This window comes from Chiloscyllium plagiosum, unplaced genomic scaffold (genome assembly GCF_037043375.1).
Source record: "Chiloscyllium plagiosum isolate Xiang-an unplaced genomic scaffold, Cpla_swu_hap1 HiC_scaffold_53X, whole genome shotgun sequence".
NCBI classification, from domain to species: domain Eukaryota; kingdom Metazoa; phylum Chordata; class Chondrichthyes; order Orectolobiformes; family Hemiscylliidae; genus Chiloscyllium; species Chiloscyllium plagiosum.
In genome coordinates this window covers 21,285,902-21,304,661 of record NW_028270191.1, presented here as the reverse complement: position 1 = coordinate 21,304,661, position 18,760 = coordinate 21,285,902, and the positions used below count along the sequence as shown (strand labels likewise).

At 40.8% G+C, this 18,760-nt stretch overlaps 1 protein-coding gene across 4 annotated transcripts in view; it reads left to right on the top strand.

Moving 5' to 3' along the window:
• Positions 1 to 14,936, top strand: part of LOC122543297 (protein lifeguard 2-like) — a 51,217-nt gene extending 36,281 nt beyond the window's left edge. For 3 of the 4 annotated variants that reach the window (XM_087985612.1, XM_087985611.1, XM_087985614.1), the window contains exon 12: positions 377 to 14,936. In XM_087985612.1, coding sequence (XP_087841738.1) covers positions 377 to 526 — 150 coding nt within the window. In that variant the 3' untranslated portion in view covers positions 527 to 14,936. The remainder of the gene's footprint in view (positions 1 to 376) is intronic. The other variant, XM_087985613.1, reaches the window with a different exon arrangement.
• The last annotated feature ends 3,824 nt before the right edge of the window (positions 14,937 to 18,760 follow it).

Below are 18,760 nucleotides of genomic sequence, written 5' to 3'. Positions count from 1 at the left end.
TGATGCTACCAGTGCAGTACTGACTGTGCTCTCTTTTGGATATGACATTAAAGCCCCTCTGAGTAAAATATCTCCTGACACTCCTCCAATGAGAGCAGGCAAATATTTATGCATCAAGATGACCCAATTGTCATCAATTGCTGTTTGTGGGATCTTGCTGTGCGCAAATTGGCAGCTGCATTTCCTCCATTAGAGCAGTGACTACACACATTCCAAAATTACGTCATTGGCCATAAAATGCTTTGAGACAGCCTATAGTTGTGAACGCAAATCTTCCATTTTCTTCAATATAATCTGCATGCAAACCTGTAATAACTTTAACTCCATGGAGAAAGCCCATTCAAATACCACGTGCATTGTGCTTATTCTCCTCCAGTTCCTGGCCTTTGACACACAGCTGCTAATAGGGAATCGCCGGTACGCAATCAGCCCTGAGGAGTACATCTTCGGGGCACTGAATATCTACCTGGACATCATTTACATCTTCACCTTCATGCTGCAGATTTTTGGCTCCAACAGAGAATAAGTCAGTCAGAATGAATGGTCTCTGTTCAACAAAGACCACCAGCCGCAAGAATATCAGCCACAGGAGCACCTAAAGTTACAAGCAAGTAGAGTTGCTGAGAGAATCCATTCACTCCATCTTGTCCAGTAACTCATTGATATTAGAATTCTTTTGTGTTAACATAGTGTCAATCTAGTATAAGGTGGAACTGCACAAGCTTATAAGTAGAAGCATAACCACAATACATATACTTGCACATTTTGAGCTTTCTCTGTGCATACTTCCTCCACTCGAATTATGAGCTTCCTTGTATTAAAGTCAGTTAACCAGTGATCTAAGCTTAGCTTCCTGTCCTTTTGTCAAATTTGTATCAATTTTTGACAGACATCTAGTGCTATCTGGGAAGCCAGTAGCTCAGTTGGCTAGGCTCCTGGGCATGTGGATTAGCAACAGCATGGTGTTTGATTTCCCCTTTTGAGTTGAAGTAGATTCTGGCCTGCTTCCTTGCCCTACCCATGGTGGAAAATCACAGCACTTTGCTGTAGTTCAGCAAATAATCAGTAAAGACTTGACGCTAGGCAGAAAGTTGAAGAAGAAACAATATCTATAAATGTCTTGCAAAGGATTTTCAAATATTCATTGGCTACCCATTTTGAGAATTCTCTTGAGACTGAGGCTGCTTTGTAACTAGCCTTTGAGACGTGCGTGGAGTCTGGGGGATATGTTCTCCACAACTTGGGTTAAGGGAAAAGTTGCTTTTAATCTTATTTTTGCACACTTTTAAGCATCAGTATTAGTGGCTCACTGGGCAGCACTCTTGCTCCTGATTCAGGAGGTTGTAGGTTCAAGACCAAGATTTGACTCCAAAGTCTAGGATGATACTCCTGGACCTGGACTGAGGTAATACTGGCTGTCTTAGCCAGGTTTTTTTTGGTTGAGACTGAAAAACCAAGACCAAAGACAGCAGATGTTAAATGTTCCCATGGTACTGTTCCAAAGGTGAACTCTCAAACACAATTTTAATAGTGAATTGTCAGATCATTTATTTCATTTCCTCTGTGTGGAAGCTTGCTGTGCGCAAATTAGCTGCATTTGCCTACGTGACTTGAAAAGTAAAGATTTTAAGCATGGGGGGGGGCATGTAAAATGTACAATATAAATGCAAATTCTTTCTTTCCCTCTGTACTGTAACATGCAAGATTCAGTTTAAAAAGTTTTGAGCTGCATATTCTAAACCTGGACTAAGATTAAAGATAAAGAAATTAGTAAAATAAATGGAAAAGTAGCATATTGGTTATACTACTGGATCGGTAATTTAGACTTAGTCTAAAGGTCTTGAGAAATAAGTTCAAACCTCACAGTGATAGTTTGGGAATATAAATTCAGATGAATAATTGGAAATTTTAAAAATACTAGTATCAGGAATAGTGAACACAAAACACACCTGATTCACTAATGTCTTTTAGGGAAGGAAATCTGCTATCCTTACCCAGTTTAGCCAATACGTGATTCCAAGCTCACAGCAATGTGGTGGGCTCTTAATTGCCCCCTGCAATGGCCAAGCAAGCCACTGAGTCATACTCAAGAAGTTTACTCACTATCCACTTGCAAAAGGACAATTGGGGTTGGGCAATAAATGTAATGCCGGTGATGCCCACAGTCCCAAAATTATATTCAAAAATTTTTAAAATCCAGTTTGAGGAATGGTGCCATGATTCATAGGTTCCAGTGCCCCTTGGACTCTTCAGAGGATCGGTGTGGACTTGTTGGGCCGAAGGGCTTGTTTCCACACTGTAACTGACTAATCTAATCTAATCTAAAAATGCAGCAAATGGAACACGAGTTATAGGGTATTCCGATGGACGTGGACACTGACACCAGGCCAACTGAGCTTGGGGAATACCATTTGAGTGAAGGCAATTGCACAACCTCACTGAGGATAGATCCTGAACAGAGGAACTGGAGGCCAGCCCACAGCAAAACCCCAAAACAAAGCCAAGCCTCGGCCAAACGGTTAAAATTATCTCCAAGATCCTGGCCAGCAAGTCATTGTATTTACTGCTGGTATGCAGATTCATGACAACTAAAGAGTCCTACCAGATCTAAATGGAGTAAAAGTACACATCGGCCAGAATCCAGGAGAGTGCACACCCTGGAAAGTCCACCAGGGCCCAAGCTTGATGGGGTGAAACTGTTTCACGGTGATTGGCTCAACATTTTCCAAATAGAAAATGGCTGCCTGAGTGAGCTCCTAATTAAATACCCAGAAGATTTTCAGGAAGGTCTAGAGATTGTTAAAGGAGCCAAGGCTACCTTGCATGTTGACCAGGACACAGTTCCATGATTCTCTAAGGCCCACCCAGTGCCATATGCCTTATGGGCAAAAACAGAGGCAGAAATCAGGAGGCTGGAAAGGGAAGGAATCATCAAACCAGTCCAGGTTATGGAATGGGCAGCACCAGGCGTACTGATTGTGAAGCCCGATGGGTTGGTTCACCTTTGTGAGGATTTTATACAAACAGTAAACCACTTATCACAACTGGATAAATATCCAATCCCTCACATAGAGGGTTTGTACACAAAACCGGTGGAGTGGGGGCGGGGGCAGCTGTCCTTCACAGAGCTGGACATGAGCCATGTGTACCTGCAATTGCAGTTAGATGAGGATTCCCAGCGGTATGCTACAACTAAATGCTCATAAGGGCTTGTGCCAATATACAAGACTGCCATTTAGGGTAACATCAGCCTGTGCAATTTTTCAGCGGACGATGGAGAGCATTTTACAAGGTCTACCTCAGGTTACCATTTATCTAGATGATGTGCGAATAACAGGGAACACCAATAAGGAGCACTTAGAGAACTTGGACATAGTCTTCAGATGTCTCTCCCAGGTGGTCGCACACCTAAGAAGGGAAACTTGCATGTTCCGGACACACCAAGTGACCTACTGATTGTGAAGCCTAATGGATCAGTTCACCTTTGTGGGAATTTTTAAAAAACGGTAAACTGCATCGATGACTTGTACGTAAAACTGGCGAGGGGGGGTCTGTCCTTCACAAAACTGAACATGAGCCATGTGTATCTGCAATTGCAGTTAGATTCCCAAAGTACCTGTAAGGGTTTGTAGCAATATAAGAGATTGCCACTTGTGGTATCATCAGCCTGTGCCATTTTTCAGCAGATGATGGAGAGCACTTTACAAGGTGTACCCTATGTCATCATTTATCTGGATGGCATGCTAATAACAGAAAACAAAGAGCACTTGGAGAACTTAGACATAATCCTTAGATGTTTCTCCCAGGCGGATGTTTGCCTTAGAAGTGGAAAATGTGTGTTCCAGGCACCCCAAATGACCTTCTTGGGCTCAAGAGTCAACAAGACCAGATTACACCCATTGGAAGATAAAGATTATCAAAGATGCCCCGGCTCCCATGTCTGTACCAGAGCTTAAGTCTTTCCTTGGGCTGATGAATTATTACAGAAAGTTCATATGTAACATTCCCTCCACCCTGGAAGCCTTACATCTGCTATTGAGACAGTTCAGCCTTGGAAATGGTCTCGTAGCCAAGATGTAGCCTTCAGGGAAATACAAAAGCAGCTGTCATTCTTTAAGGTGTTAGCATACTATGACATGCGATGCCTCCCCATACGGTATCAGGATAGTGCTGGCTCACAGATGACCCACTGGAGAAGAACGCCCAATACTATATGCTTCCTGGACTTTGGCTGATGTAAAACACAAATACAACCAAATAGAAAAGGAAGATTTGATGTTCATCTTTGTTGTGAGAAAGTTCCACCAATACCCTTACAGATATAAATTTGTAACAGTAACAGACCACAAACCCGCGAGGGTGACTCAAAGAGGACAAGGCCGTGCTGCCCATTGCTTCAGGTTGAATTCAGCAGTGGGCTCTCATTCTCTGCGCATACAATTACACATTGGAACTCCATCCAGGAGGACAAGTAGCAAATGGGAATGCATTGAGCAGCCTCCCATTGGCAGATACTCCAACGGTAGTGCTGCCACTGTAAGAGTCCATTCTGGTTTTAAACTTTCTGGACACCCTTCTCGTCACCACTGACAATATCAGACTGTGGACACAAAAAGATCCAGTCCTGGCAAAACTAAAACAGCTGGTGCTGATGGGGGAAACAGAAGGGTCAAAACAACCAGAACTGAAGCTTTTCTGGACCCAGAGAGACCAGATCACCGTAGGGGACAGCATATTATTATGGGGAACAAGAGTGATTGTCCTGAGTAAAGCTCACTGCCAGATACTGACTGAACCCAACCTCTTGCCAACATCTTCAGTTTGGACACTCCTGGATGGGTCTGGTGATGTCTGGTGGCCAGGATTAGATGCAGACATAGCTGCGTTGGTGGGGCAATACCCAAAGTGCCAACAAGGACAAGAATTACCACCAGCAGATCCCCCACATTTGTAGGAGTGGCTGGGTAACCCCTGCACTCGGTTACACATTGACCATGCTGGTCCTTTCTTGGATTCATTGCTCTTAGTCAGTGGTTGGATGTGCATAGAATTCATTCGCCAAACAGGGACAACAATAAAAAAGCTGCGAGTATCTTTTGCAATATACAGACTCATGCTGGTCACAGAAAACAGAACATTTACCAGCAGGGGATTGGAGTATTTCCTGAAGTCAGTTGGTATTTGACAGCTCCATACCATCCATTCACAATTTATTGCAATGATTTGGGAGTTGGGAACCACATCTAGTGTGTCAAAGTCTGCAGATGAGACTAAAATAAGTGGCAGAGCAAAGTATGCAGAGGACTGGGAAACTTTGCAGAGGAACGGAGATACTTTGAGTGAATGGGCAAAGGTCTGGCAGATGGAATACAATATTAATAAATGTAAAATCCATTTTGGTAGGAGTAACAGTAAAAAGGATTATTACTTGAATGGTAAAAAGTTGCAGCATGCTACTATCAGAGGGACCTGGGTGTCCTTGTGCATGAATCACAGAGGGTTGGTCTGCAGGTACAACAAGTAATTAGGAAGGCAAATGGAATTTTGTCCTTCCTTGCGAAAGGGATTGATTTTAAAAACACAGGGAGGTTATGTTGTAACTGGATAGCGTGCTGATGAGTCCACACCTGGAGTAATGTGTGCAGTTCTGGTCTCCTTACTTGAGAAAGGATGTACTGGCACTGGAGGGGGTGCAGAGGAGGTTCACTAGGTCGCTTCCGGAGTTGAGGGGTTGGCTCATGAGGAGGGACTGAGTAGACTGGGATTATATTAATTGGAATTCAGAAGAATGAGGGGTGTATCTTATAGAAACATATACAATTATGAAGGGAATAGATAAGATATTCACCTGCCAGATTTCACCTGGCAGGTGAAACTAGGACAAGAGGGCATAGCCTCAAGATTAGAGGGAGCAGATTGCGGACTGAATTGAGAATGAACTCCTTCACCTAGGAATCTATGGAATTCCTTGCCCAGTGAAGTAGTTGATGCTACTTCAGTCAACGTTTTTAAAGCTAAGATAGATTTTTTTTGAACAATAAAGGAATTAATGGATATGGTGAGTTTGCGGGTAAGTGGATCTGAGTCCACAAACAGATCAGCCATGATCTTATTGAATGGCAGAGCAGGCTTGAAGGGCCAGGCAGCCTACTCCTGCTCCTAGTTCTTACTGTCCAATGGTCTGGCCGAAAGAGCAGTTCAAACTTTGAAAGCAGGCTTAAAGAAACAGCCGACAGCTTCACTTGATACCAAACTGTCCCAGTTCCTATTTGATTATTGGACCATCCCCCATGCAGCTACAAAGATATCTCCAGCACAGTTGCTAATGGGGAGAAGACTCCACACCAGGTTAAGTCTGATCTTCCCGGACCTGGGGGGAGGGGGATGGAGGTGAGGGTGAAACAGCACCAGGAACGCCAATGCCAGACATAAGACTCTGCTAAGTGAGAGAGATAGTTTACTTCATGGGACAAACTCTGGTGGCAAAAACATGGAAATAGCCTGACTGGGTAAGGGGCATGGCCGACATGAAGTAAGGTCCCGTGACCTACAAAGTAAGTAATCCTGAACAAGCATGTGGACTGCCTGAAAGCTGCAAATTTGCAAACGGGACAGGGGCAAAACATACCCGGCCCCTCAGAACACCTGGAAAGCTGTTGATAACCATGGGTTCTCCCCCTCTGCCCAGCGTCAAAGAGACCTCGGAATCTGAAATGGACACAGTGATGGCACAGCCTCAATGCCTTTACTACCTGAAGAAGAGGATGAATTCCTTCCGAGATGCTCTGAGCACAAGAGGCGGGCTCTGGTCTGATACATGCTGCCTATATCCAAGGCCGAGTCAGAAGAACCAGACCCAGTGTAAAAACGCCTCAGGAGAGGCTACAAGACAAAGAACAGGCCTACATCCCTGGACTTGGAGGGGGATGTCGTGATTGTAACGAGGTCAGCCTGGTGGACCTCATAGAATGAGTTCCGTGATTGGACCAGATCAACAGCCTCAATCAGGGTGCCCTGGCTGACAGATATAAACAGGAGGATTAGAGCTTCTGTTCACTCTGAGAGCTGGCTCTGAGGGAGCTGGATCAGTTTGAAGGACTCTCCATGTGTAAATAAAGGGTCACTTGTGGAGTTATTTCAGGATTTGTCTTGATAATGGAGATTAGCACATAATTTCAAGTTATACAACGATCCTTGACCCAAGAATCAAAATGACTATGGAAAGGAAACATATACATTTCAGAGACTGAGGGACAGGATTTGATTAGATGCTATTAAGCCTGCCACAAACGATGCTGGATAGAACATTACAACTAAACACATCCTTAACCCCTAAAGCCATGTAAAAACCCAGGGTCAATCAAGGAAACAAATACTCTGGAAAATTCCTCTTTGACATCTTTGTACAATAGGACTCAGTCAATGAGATCACATGGACCAAGTGCTATTAAGTTTTATAAAATAAATAACAAAATAATTTTGTTTTATTCTCCAAAAAGGGAGATAATATCAAGATCATTTCGGAAGTTTTGCAATGAGATCTTGCACAAATCTTCTTCTTCTGAGAAATTTGGCAACAAAAGGAGTGGAAAACAATGGGACCATCACAGTCATTTGCTCCTCCAATATTTCTTATTTAAAGGCCCCTTGGCTCAGAAATTTATACTTTGAAAAGAAAACTATTTCCGTCTATAAATCTGCATTGCTGTTTTAACTTTGCTTTTATTATACCTTTACTTTTGGTTCCTGCACTTTTCCAAATGACGAAGGATGGTCATGGTTGATTTAGTACATTTTAGGCTCTCTAGCCTTCAACCCCATCCCACTATCCCCCAACATTAATTCCTCCATGCCAATGCATGCCTTTCCCACCTCGCCACACAGTCCCTCATACCCCTATGCCAATTCAACACAAACCCACCCAGCTTCCATCATAGGCAGACTTCAGGAGCCATGTGGAGATGGAAAAATACTGTACTCTTAAAAAAAAATCTAATCCAGATCCTGCAATACATACTTGATTGTGAGAATAAACACTCATTCTTGAAAGCATCAAACTTTTTAAATTTACTTATGATTAATCTCTTATAAAAGCAAATAAATATGTGTTCATATCCCTAGCCTCTTTTAAGTAGTCAATCAAATGGTGAACTCAAAACCCACTGCTGATATAATTGTAGCTTTGAAAAATAGTCAAGTCTTCATAATGAATAGCTGCTGTAGAAATGTCAACAAAGACCTCTATTGAAAGAATACTGTGATGCAGCGGTAATATCCCTGCAAAAGGGATAACCAAATAACCAAAGGATTTTGGTTGAAGTCCCACCCACCACAAAAGCAGCTCATGATCTGTCCGAACAGTTTGCTTTTAACAAAAAAGCTTTCTTATATCGCTAGCTGGCTTGTCAATCAGAGCATTCCACCAGAGGTTTCACAAACAACTTAAGGCAGTTACCTTTTACAGTTTAAGGAGATTTAAAAACAACTTCAGCTCACGACAGTTAAACAGACCTCAGCCCTTTACAAGCTTTTGTGTTTACTCAATACATTTGTGACTCCCACAATGCCGGTTAACACCCTTGTAACAGCCTAAAAAGGGTACGTTTGAATTCAGCACTAAGTTGAAATGGCCCTTGGAGTTTTGGCTTCCCTCCAGTGTGAATCTCACTACTCCTTGTTTCCCTACCAGCAACAATAAGGGGAGCATATGTGTGTCCAGCCACCCATCCACCATCTTTAAAACTCCACAGAGCCTTCCCAACTCCATGAAAATCTAGTTCAAAGATTTTGTGTTTGGGACACCGTGATCACTACACTTTAGAAGGACATGATGGTCCTTAAATTGGATGCAGAGAGGATTTGTCATATTGATTCCAGAGATGATGAATACTAACTCTGAGTAGATTGGTGAAGCTGGGATTGTGATTGCAAAAAAGGAGGGGAGATATAATAGCAGTGAACAAGAATATGACAGGCTTAGATAAGACAGGCAAAGAAAAGCTGTTCCCATTAACTGATTGTGCAAGGACTAGGGAACATAGATTTAAGGTTTTAGGCAAGTGATGCAGAGGGGATGTGCAAAAGAACTTTCTTTCGTACAGCAAGTGGCAATGACCTGGAGCCCACTGCCTATCATGGTGGTGCAAGTGAAGATGATGGATAATTTGAAAAGTAAATTAGGGCACGAATGATGAAGATCCGCATGGGAATTTTATCTGTCTTTGTTTAATCATGTATGAAATGGCCCTAAACTATGCTCAAATGGCTGTGAAACCAAATTAGAGATATGAAGTAATCAGTCTCTTAAAAAAGTTTAGATTGCGACACTGCTAAAAGAATTAAGACTCTACAGATGACCATGAAATCATTGTTGATTGTTGGGAATACTATCTGGTTCACTGTTGTCCTTTAGGGAAGGAAATCTGCCATCCTCACCTGGTCTGGCCTACATGTGACTCCAGGCCAACAGCAATGTGGTTCACTCTTAACTTCTCTCTGAAATGGCCGAGCAAGACACTCAGTTCAAGGGCGGCTAGGGGTGGGCAATAAATGCTGGCCAACCAGCAACACCCATCCCACAAGTGGATAACAAAAATGCCTTAAGGTCTGTAGCAGTTGCAACATTTGCATTCCTGTATGTGGAGGATGAGGTAAAGCAGTCTAAAGTATATGTTTCAATTCTCTAATCGGCACCAGAGTGAATTGCATTTGATAAAGGTTGCTAGGATGACTGCAGTTAACCCCTTGATTATTTAACAAGTGCTCAGTCATTTTTACATTTGTTTTCTTTCTGAACAGTTCAGTTTGCTGAATATTCTTGACTTAGGATTTAGGTTGACTAGCTGTGATACTAATCGGCCTATTACGCAGCAGATGGCACTGCTGCCTCACAGCACCAAGAACCCGGGTTCGATTCCAGCCTTGAATGACTGTCTGTGTGGAGTTTGCATGTTCTCCCTCTGTCTTTGTGGGTTTCCTCCGGGTGCTCCAGTTTCTTCCCACAGTCCAAAAATGTGCAGGTTAGGTGGATTGGCCATGGGAAATGTGGAATTATGGGATACGGTGGGGGGTTGGGTTTGGGTGGGATGCTCTTTGGAGGGTTGCTGTGGACTCGTTGGGCCAAATGGATTCTTTCTGCACTGCATGAGTTCTATGATTATTAGAACAAAACAGGCCCTTTGGCCCACTGTGTCTGTGGAAACCATGTGATGCCTTGCACATCTACTTTAAACTTTCCCCCTCTCACCTTAAACCTATGCCCCCTAGTCTTTGACGTTTACACCCTGGGAAAAAGACTCCAACTATCCACCCTATCCATGCCTCTCATAATTTTATATACTGCTATCAGGTCACCCCTTAGGCTCCGACAATCAAGTTTGTCCAACTTCTCCTTATAGCGAATACACTCCAATCCAGGCAACTTCCTGGTAAACCTAATTTATACCCTCTCCACATCCTTCCTATAGTGTGAGGACCAAAACTGCATGCAATACTCCAAATGTGACCTAACTAAAGTTTTATACAGGTGCAACATGATTTACCACATTTTATACTCAATCCCCTGACTGATGAAGGCATGCATGCCGTAAGCCTTCTTTATCACCTTATCCATTTCGTTGCTGCTTTCAGGAGCTATGAACCAGCAGCCTCAGATCCTTCTGTCTATCAGTGCTCCTAGGGATCCTGTCATTTTACTGTGTACAGGTCGTTCTGCTATAACCCATGTTTTGTCAATGCAAATTCGCTGTAAAGTGATTGATGAATTGGGGAAGCTGTTTCTAAAGCGTGAACTTTTAAAACGTATGTTGGCTATAATGCGATTATATCGCCAACACTTTCAGTGTTATTTGTAATGTGCGATTCTTATATAGCACAGGGTTGCACAGGAATGCGAATATTGTGCTATAGAAGAAATGACTGCATTTTCCTCTTGGATTTGACCTCATTGTAGTCGTGATAATATGTGCAATATAACATACTCTGAAAGTGGGAACCTTGGAGACTGACAGCACCACGAATCTCTCCGCTCATTTAGCTAAGTGAATGCAAGTTCTGGGTGAACTATGAGGAAGATTTGCAACTCTATACAATAATTTGTATAGCTTTACGTAATGAAATGTCCTAAGGTGCTTCACAGGAACATATTGAAGCAATGTTTCACCCATTGGTCAGTTTTAAGGAGCATTTAATGAGGAGAATGAGAATAAGATGTGGAAGGAGAGAACTCCAGAATTTGGGATTCCAGGCAACTGAGGTCACAGCTGCCAATAGTGGAGGGATTAAAATCAGAGATACTGAGGAGGCCAGAATTAGGGGAGTGCAGAACTCTCAGAGGGTTATGGGCCTGATGGGCATGACAGAGATTGGGGGTCAAGGAGGGATTTAAAAATACAGAACATGAAATTTAATGACAAGAGCCAATGTAGGAGCCATTGTGTAGGCCTGTGAGCACATAGGTGATAGGGGAACAGAACTTGGTGCGAGTTAAACTGTGAACAACAGAATTTTGGATGACCTCAAGCTTATAGAAGCTAAAATAAGATAAACAAGCTAAGATTGTATTGGGGTAGTGGTAGAAAGAGAAAACAAAGAGCGCTTTTAATTAGATAACACTTTCAAAGAGCTAGCAAACTGTCGAAGGATTGAATTACCTCTCTTTCTTCTATTTGATTCACCGCCTTTGTGATTTTGTGCATCGATCTCCACCTATTAGGCCATTGCAACACTCACTGTTTCAGATCAGTGTGATACCAAATACCTTAGCATTCTGTTCTTCATCAGCATTGCCTCGCACAGTGTAGTTAAAAGAATTCCCCCTTCCTTTACAGTTTGGAGTGGGATTTTTCAACTCATGCCTACTGCAAAAGCCTCAACCACACTCTTTAAAATGTTAATGGACTGATTCTTCTTCTGGCTTGTCTGTCATTGCCTGATATCCTACAAGCTGAAAAACTTCTTACTTTCAATGAAACCATGCCCCTTTTGTGCACATTATCTGCCACAGCCATGCCCAAAAGCAGTGGAAAAATGAAATCTTTGGCATAATTGTAAAGCTAAGGGTGGTAGTCTATGGGTGTCATTCTGCTTTTTTGTTGCATTGAAAACTTAAAATAATGATTCACAATTAAGTTATGCTAAGTATTGTATGGTCTGAAATATTAGCACGACTCAAACAATTACTATCATGAAAAGAGGAAGAGAGAGAGAGAGAGTAAGAGAAGAGCCTCCATAATTCAGAGGAGTAATTCAGTAATGATCTGGGACCTTATTGTATTTTTCCATTGCCAGATTGTGTAATATAACTTAGGGTAAACAAATGGTTTGAGTTTCTTTGATACTGGTATTATTTTCTTGGATTGAGTATATTCAAAGATCCTGATGTATTCCTGAAGAAGGGCTTTTGCCTGAAACGTCGATTTTACTGCTCCTCGGATGCTGCCTGAACTGCTGTGCTCTTCCATCACCACTAATCCAGAATCTGGTTTCCAGCATCTGCAGTCATTGTTTTTACCCTGTATTCAAAGATCTGTATGGGTGGGCACCTTGTTGAGACAGGAAATTGCTGTGCATTAATTTAAATTGATTTACATTGCAGCCTTCATAGTTGAACAAAAGAAACATGGTCCCCTTTTAAGAGGTTTTAGTGACCTTGACCCAATAGCTTGAATACAGTCTTAAATCAGCATTACTTTACTTAGAGTGGGTCACCAACCTTCTGTTACTTGTTTGCAAGTGCACAACACAACTATGTAACGAGCAACGAATGACCTGTGTCCTTGAAGTTGATGTAATGGAAATTGGACATTGCACTCCTATCCTTTCAAAATCTCTTTCTGACTGAATAATCAAAATGAAAAGACTACATGAAGAACCAAGGCTTACACCAGCAACGTTGGGAAAAAAAAAGTTTAGGTTGATTTGAGACTTAGATGACACCAAATTTGGGTTTTGAAAGCTTACTGATGTTAGGAGGAGAGGATTGTCTGGCAGAAGTAAAGAGTTCCACATTTCTGAGCTCCAAACAATAAGTGTAAAGTAATAGAATCTGCTGTCAAGATATGCGTTAAAATGGCTTATTTCTTTAAGTATCATTAGGATTATGTCTGTTGGAATGAATAATGAATGCCCTGGCTAAGTCTTGGAGTTTTGTGTCTGTTTTCAATTTGCAGCAAAATCTCGAGTAAAAACAATTGGAGATCTTCCCCAATTTACTCAGAAACTTCAGTTTTGAGATTTATTAAAGCAGCGATGCTTTACGCTAATTGTCTCTGACCTGTAATTGTCTGTTCTGATATGTCTGTCACACATATATTATATTGGGAGTATTGCAAATGCTGGGAAGGATAGTGATGGCATCAAGAGGACTTGGGCTGATGGAATAGCAGACACATGACTGTAGAGAAGCATTAAGTGATAATATTTGGTAGGAGAAATGAAGAGAGGCCGTAGAAAATAAGGCTGTGGTTGCTGCCAGCCACGTGCACTTGTGGCAAAATCTTTCAAAGATATTTAAATAGAGTGATTTAAAAACCTGACAAACACCTGAAAACTAAAACAAAATGAAAATGTACATAGATGAATAGAAAAAGAACAGTTAAAGAAAGTAGGATTATACGAAACTTTTAATAATCTGTTTCATACTGTGCATGCACATAAAAAATTGGAAGTGAGCATTGAAATACAATCATTGATGTCAGTAGAGATATCAACAAAATAAATGGCACAATTCTAAAGTAGGTGAAGGAGCCCAAATCATTGAAGGTGCCAGGATAGATTGAAAAAATGGTTAATAAAGCATATGGGATTCTAGGCTTTGTAAATAGAGGCATAGAGTACAAAGGCAAGAGAGTTATGGTGAACCGTTTTCTATAAAACATTGGTTTGGCCTCAGTTAGAGTATTATGTCCAATTCAGGACCCAACAATTTAGGAAAGATGTGATTTCAAGAGGGTACAAAACACCTTAACAAGAATGGCACCAGGGATGAGAGACTTTAGTCATGTCCCTGGATTAGAGCAGCTGGGTTGATATCATGGAGAAAAGAACATTGAGAGGTGATTTGACAGACATGTTCAAAATCATAAGAGTAAACAGGGAGAAACTGTTTTAAAAGGTTCAAAGGTCAAAAGGTTGTGGGTTCAAGTTCCATTCTCAAGATTTGAACACGCAATTCAACACTGACAGTCCAGTGACATTCTGAAGGAATGCTGCATTGCCTGAGGTACCACCTTTTGAACGAGATTTGAAATAGGCTTTGTCTATCCTCTCAGGTGAGCATGAAAAAAATCTAGTGGCACTATTCTGAAGCAGTATTCTGAAGCAGAGCAGGGCAGTTATGTCCAGTGACTTGGCCAATATTTATTCCTCAATCAACACTGCAAAAGCATTACCTGGTTATTATCAAATTGCTGTGTGTGGGAGCTTGCTGTGTGCAAACTGCCATGTTTCTTACATTATTAAAATGTCTACACTTCAGAAACATCTCATTGGCGCTTAAAAACAAGTATTCTTATTCTACATTTTTAACCTAAATCTTTTTGATAATTTGATTTATTTTCTATTATGGAAAGTCCTATCCAGAGTATTTATTTTTCATTCTTCCCTTCAGATGCTGATAGACTTGTGCTGTGATACAAGCAGTTTTGTTTTATTTCAATTTCTCTGCATTTACACTATCTCTTAATAACATAGCTTGACTCGTTATCTTTTCACCTAACGTGGTATCAAATCATTACTTGTGGAAGGTCAATTCTGTGGCCTAATGAACTGTTTTAAATTAAGGAGAGGTATATAGATTATATTTTTCTGTAATAGGTTTTATCACCTGCTTAGCTATGTTTTGACTGTGTACTTTGTTACTTTGCTTGAATGTTGTGGCTTTTTTGTTGTAAACTTTGTATTTCCATATTGCTAATAAAGAACCAAACAAAACTCATCGCAACTGGTGCATTTATTTAGTGTCGTGATAGTTTCATTATTTTTGGATTGTGAGATGTAAAACAAAGAACAGAAATAGCTAAACTTCGTACTAATCAAAATGAAGCATGTCTCTATGGGAGAATAGAATACTGCTTCAGTTGCAGAATGAAGCTCACTTTCAATGTCAGCTGTGGCTAATTTGGTTGCTGTTGTATTAAAAAAAACTCTGGATTCAGGTTTCCCTCCAGGGCAACAGCATTAAAATCAAGGCTGACACTGGAACAGCGAGGGAGTGCTGCATTGTTGAAGGTGCTGTCTTTTTAATGAGAGTTAACAATCACACAACACCAAGTTATAGTCCAACAGGTTTATTTGAAAGTACTGTACAAGCCTTTAGAGCGCTGTTCCTTTGTCAGGCAACTAGTGGGGCAGGATCATAGAACATAATTTATAGTAAAAGATCAAAGTGTCATACAACTGATGTGATGTATTGAACAAACCTAGAGTGCTGTTAAGTCTTTAATCACTTAGAATGGGTATGCAGGCTTCGATTAATTAATATGTAAATCCCAGGATTTCTTTCAAGTCACATTCTCGAGACAACTTAAGGCTTTATCAGTATAAAAACAAAGGTGACATCTCAGCTCAGACAATGCATTAAAGGTATGAGATTACAGTTTGTCTGTATCCCAATGTTGAGTCAGACTGGTTCTATTTCCAAAGTTGGAATTTATAAAATACCACATGGACTGTCTGCCTACAGATTGTGTGCTTTTTGAACAAAATGGAATTTATCTGCCCTCTTGGGTGATTTGTAAAAAATCCTAAGGCACTGTTTTGAAGAAGAGCAGGGGAGCTATCCTTGGTGTCTTCATTAATATTTATCCTCCAATTGACATCACAAAAACAGATAATCTGGTCATTTTGCTGTTTGTGGGAAATTACAGACAGAAGCCATTCAGCCAATTGTGTCTGTGTCAGCTCTCCAAATGTGCAAATCACTTTGTGTCATTCTCCTGCCATCTCCCCGTAACCTTGAACATTCTTTCTTTTCAGATAACAGTCTCATTCCCTTTTGAATGCTTTGAATCAAGCTGCCTCCGCACACTCTCAAGCAGTGCATTCCAGTACTAAACCAGTAGCTGCATGAGAAATTGTTTTTTTTTCCATTTCTTCTTTTGCCAATTATTTCAAATCTATGTCCTTTGATTCTCGATCATTTTGTGAGTGGGAACAGTTTCTTCCAATCTTCTCTGTCCAGACCCCTCCATGATTTTCAAAGCTTCTATTAAATCTCTCTGTTTTCTCAGCTCCAAGGAAAACAGAGCTAACTTATTTAATCTATCTTCATGACTGAAGTAACTCATCCCTGAGCCATTCATACGAATCTTCTCTGTACTCTCTCCCATGCCTTCACATTTTTCCTGAAGTGTCATTCCCACAGTTGGACTGAAATCAAATTAATATCCTATACAAGTAACTGCTTGTTCTTGTACATGATGCCGTTATTAAAACCTAGGATATTACATTTTTTTTTAGTTAACTGCTCTCTCAAACTGTTCTATCACCTTTAATGACTAATGCACATACACACCAAGTCCCTTTGCTCCTGCTTTTCCTTTACAGTTACACCTTTATTTTGTATTGGCTCCATGTTCTTCCTACAAAAATGTATCACCTCATATTTCTGTGGATTAAATCTCATCTGCCACTTGTTTGCCCATTCCACCAGTTTGTCTATGTCCTTTTGAAGTTTTTCATAATCCTTATGGTTTACAATGTTTCCAAGGTTTGTATCATCTGCAAACTTTTAAATTGTGCCCTGTATACCAAAGTCTAGGTCAGACTAGGGGGCAGATATTTAAGGTGAGAGGAGAGAGATTTAAAAAAGACATGGGGGGCACCTTTTTTACACAGAGGGTGTAACATTCAAGTGTGGATTGAACTTCCTGAGAAAGTGGTGGATGTGGGTACAATCACACTTATCAAAATGTGTTTTAAACATTGTATGTATGTTTGCTCACTGAGCTGGAAAGTTCATTTTCAGATGTTTCGTCATCATACTAAGTAACATCTTCAGTGAGCCTCTGGCGAAGCACTGGTGTTAGTGACCCGCTTTCTATTTATGTGTTTAGGTTTCCTTGGGTTGGTAATGTCATTTTCTGTGGTGATGTCAGTTCCTGTTCTTTTTCTCAGAGGGTGGTAAATGGGGTCCAAGTTGAAATGTTTGCTGATAGAGTTACAGTTAGAATGCCATGCTTCTAGGAATTCTCGTGTGTCTCTGTTTGGCTTGCCCTAGGATGGATGTGTTGTCCCAGTTGAAGTGGTGTCCTTCCTCATCTGTATGTATCCTTACTTACAAGAATTCCGAGAAGAATGGCATTCCAATTGGAACTCTATCAACAAACACATTGACCTGAACTCCATTTGCCACCCTCTGAAAAAAAGAACAGGAACTGACATCACCACAGGAAATAACATTACCAACCCATGGAAACCTAAACACATAAATAGAAAGTGGGTCACTATTATCAGTGCTTCATCAGAGGCTCACTGATGATGTTACCTAGTATGGTGATGAAACGTCTGAAAACGAACTTTCCAGCTCAGTGAGCAAACTTACATACAGAACCTTAATTTGAGCTACAAATCTTCTCAAAATTTTTATAAGTGCCTGAATAGGAAAGGTTTGCAGATATATGGGCCAGCAGCAGACAAGTGGGACTAGTTTAGTTTGAGATTATGTTTGGCATGGACTGGTTGGACCAAAGGGTCTGTTTCTGTGCTGTATGACTCTATGACTCCAATAATACATATCAGGAAAAGCAAGAGTCCCATCACTGACTCGTGGGGAACTCTACTACAAACCTTCCTCCAGCCCAAGAAAAATCCATTATCCATTACCTAACGATCTGCCAATTTTGTACTCCTGTTGCCATGGTCCCTTTTATGCCATGAGCTCTAACTATGCTTGCAAGTGTGTCTTTTAGCACTGTATTAAATGCATTTTTGAAGTCTATGTTAACAGCATTACTCTCTTAAACCCTCGTGGTTTTCACTTCAAAAGACTCCAAAAACTTAGTTAAATATGATTTTCCCTTAGGATATCCATGCTTTTTTGTTAACTAATCCTAATCCACATTTGACAATCTAACATATTAATTTTGTCCCACCTTATAATTTCTAGAAGTTTCCCAACCACTGAGATTAACCTAACTGATTGCTGGGTTTATTTTCATCACTTTCTCATGTCATGTATCTCATCTGATCCTGATACCTTATCAACTTCAATTACAGACCATCCATTCAGAAGCACCTCTTCATTGATTTTAAACCCTTCAAGTGTCTGTACTACTTCCTCTTTCACCATGGGCTGAGTACCATCTTCTTCATTGATAAAGACAGTTGTAACATACTTGTTTAACACATCAGCCATGCTTTCTGTCTTTATAAGTAAATCCTCTTTTTTGTCCCACATTCTTTCTCTCTATCTACTCATCCTCATTTAAGAGACTCCGTATACCTGCTGCTTTGACTAATCTTTTGTTCACCTATCCAAATATATCAATGTGCAGATCAGTGTCAAATTTTGTTTAATAACATTCCTGTGAAGTGGCTCGAGTCAATTTTTTTCAATGCGAAAGAGGCTTTATAAATTCAGATTGTTGAAGATTCAATATTAAAGAATCCAATATAATATCCATCCAGGACTCATATCAGTTGACAATGCATAATGTATCCATTGAAGATACAATTGACGATTTAGGACTTTAATGGAATTTGCTACCTCTGGTGGTGGAAATGGAGCCAATGAATGACTTCAAAAAGAATTTGGATGACT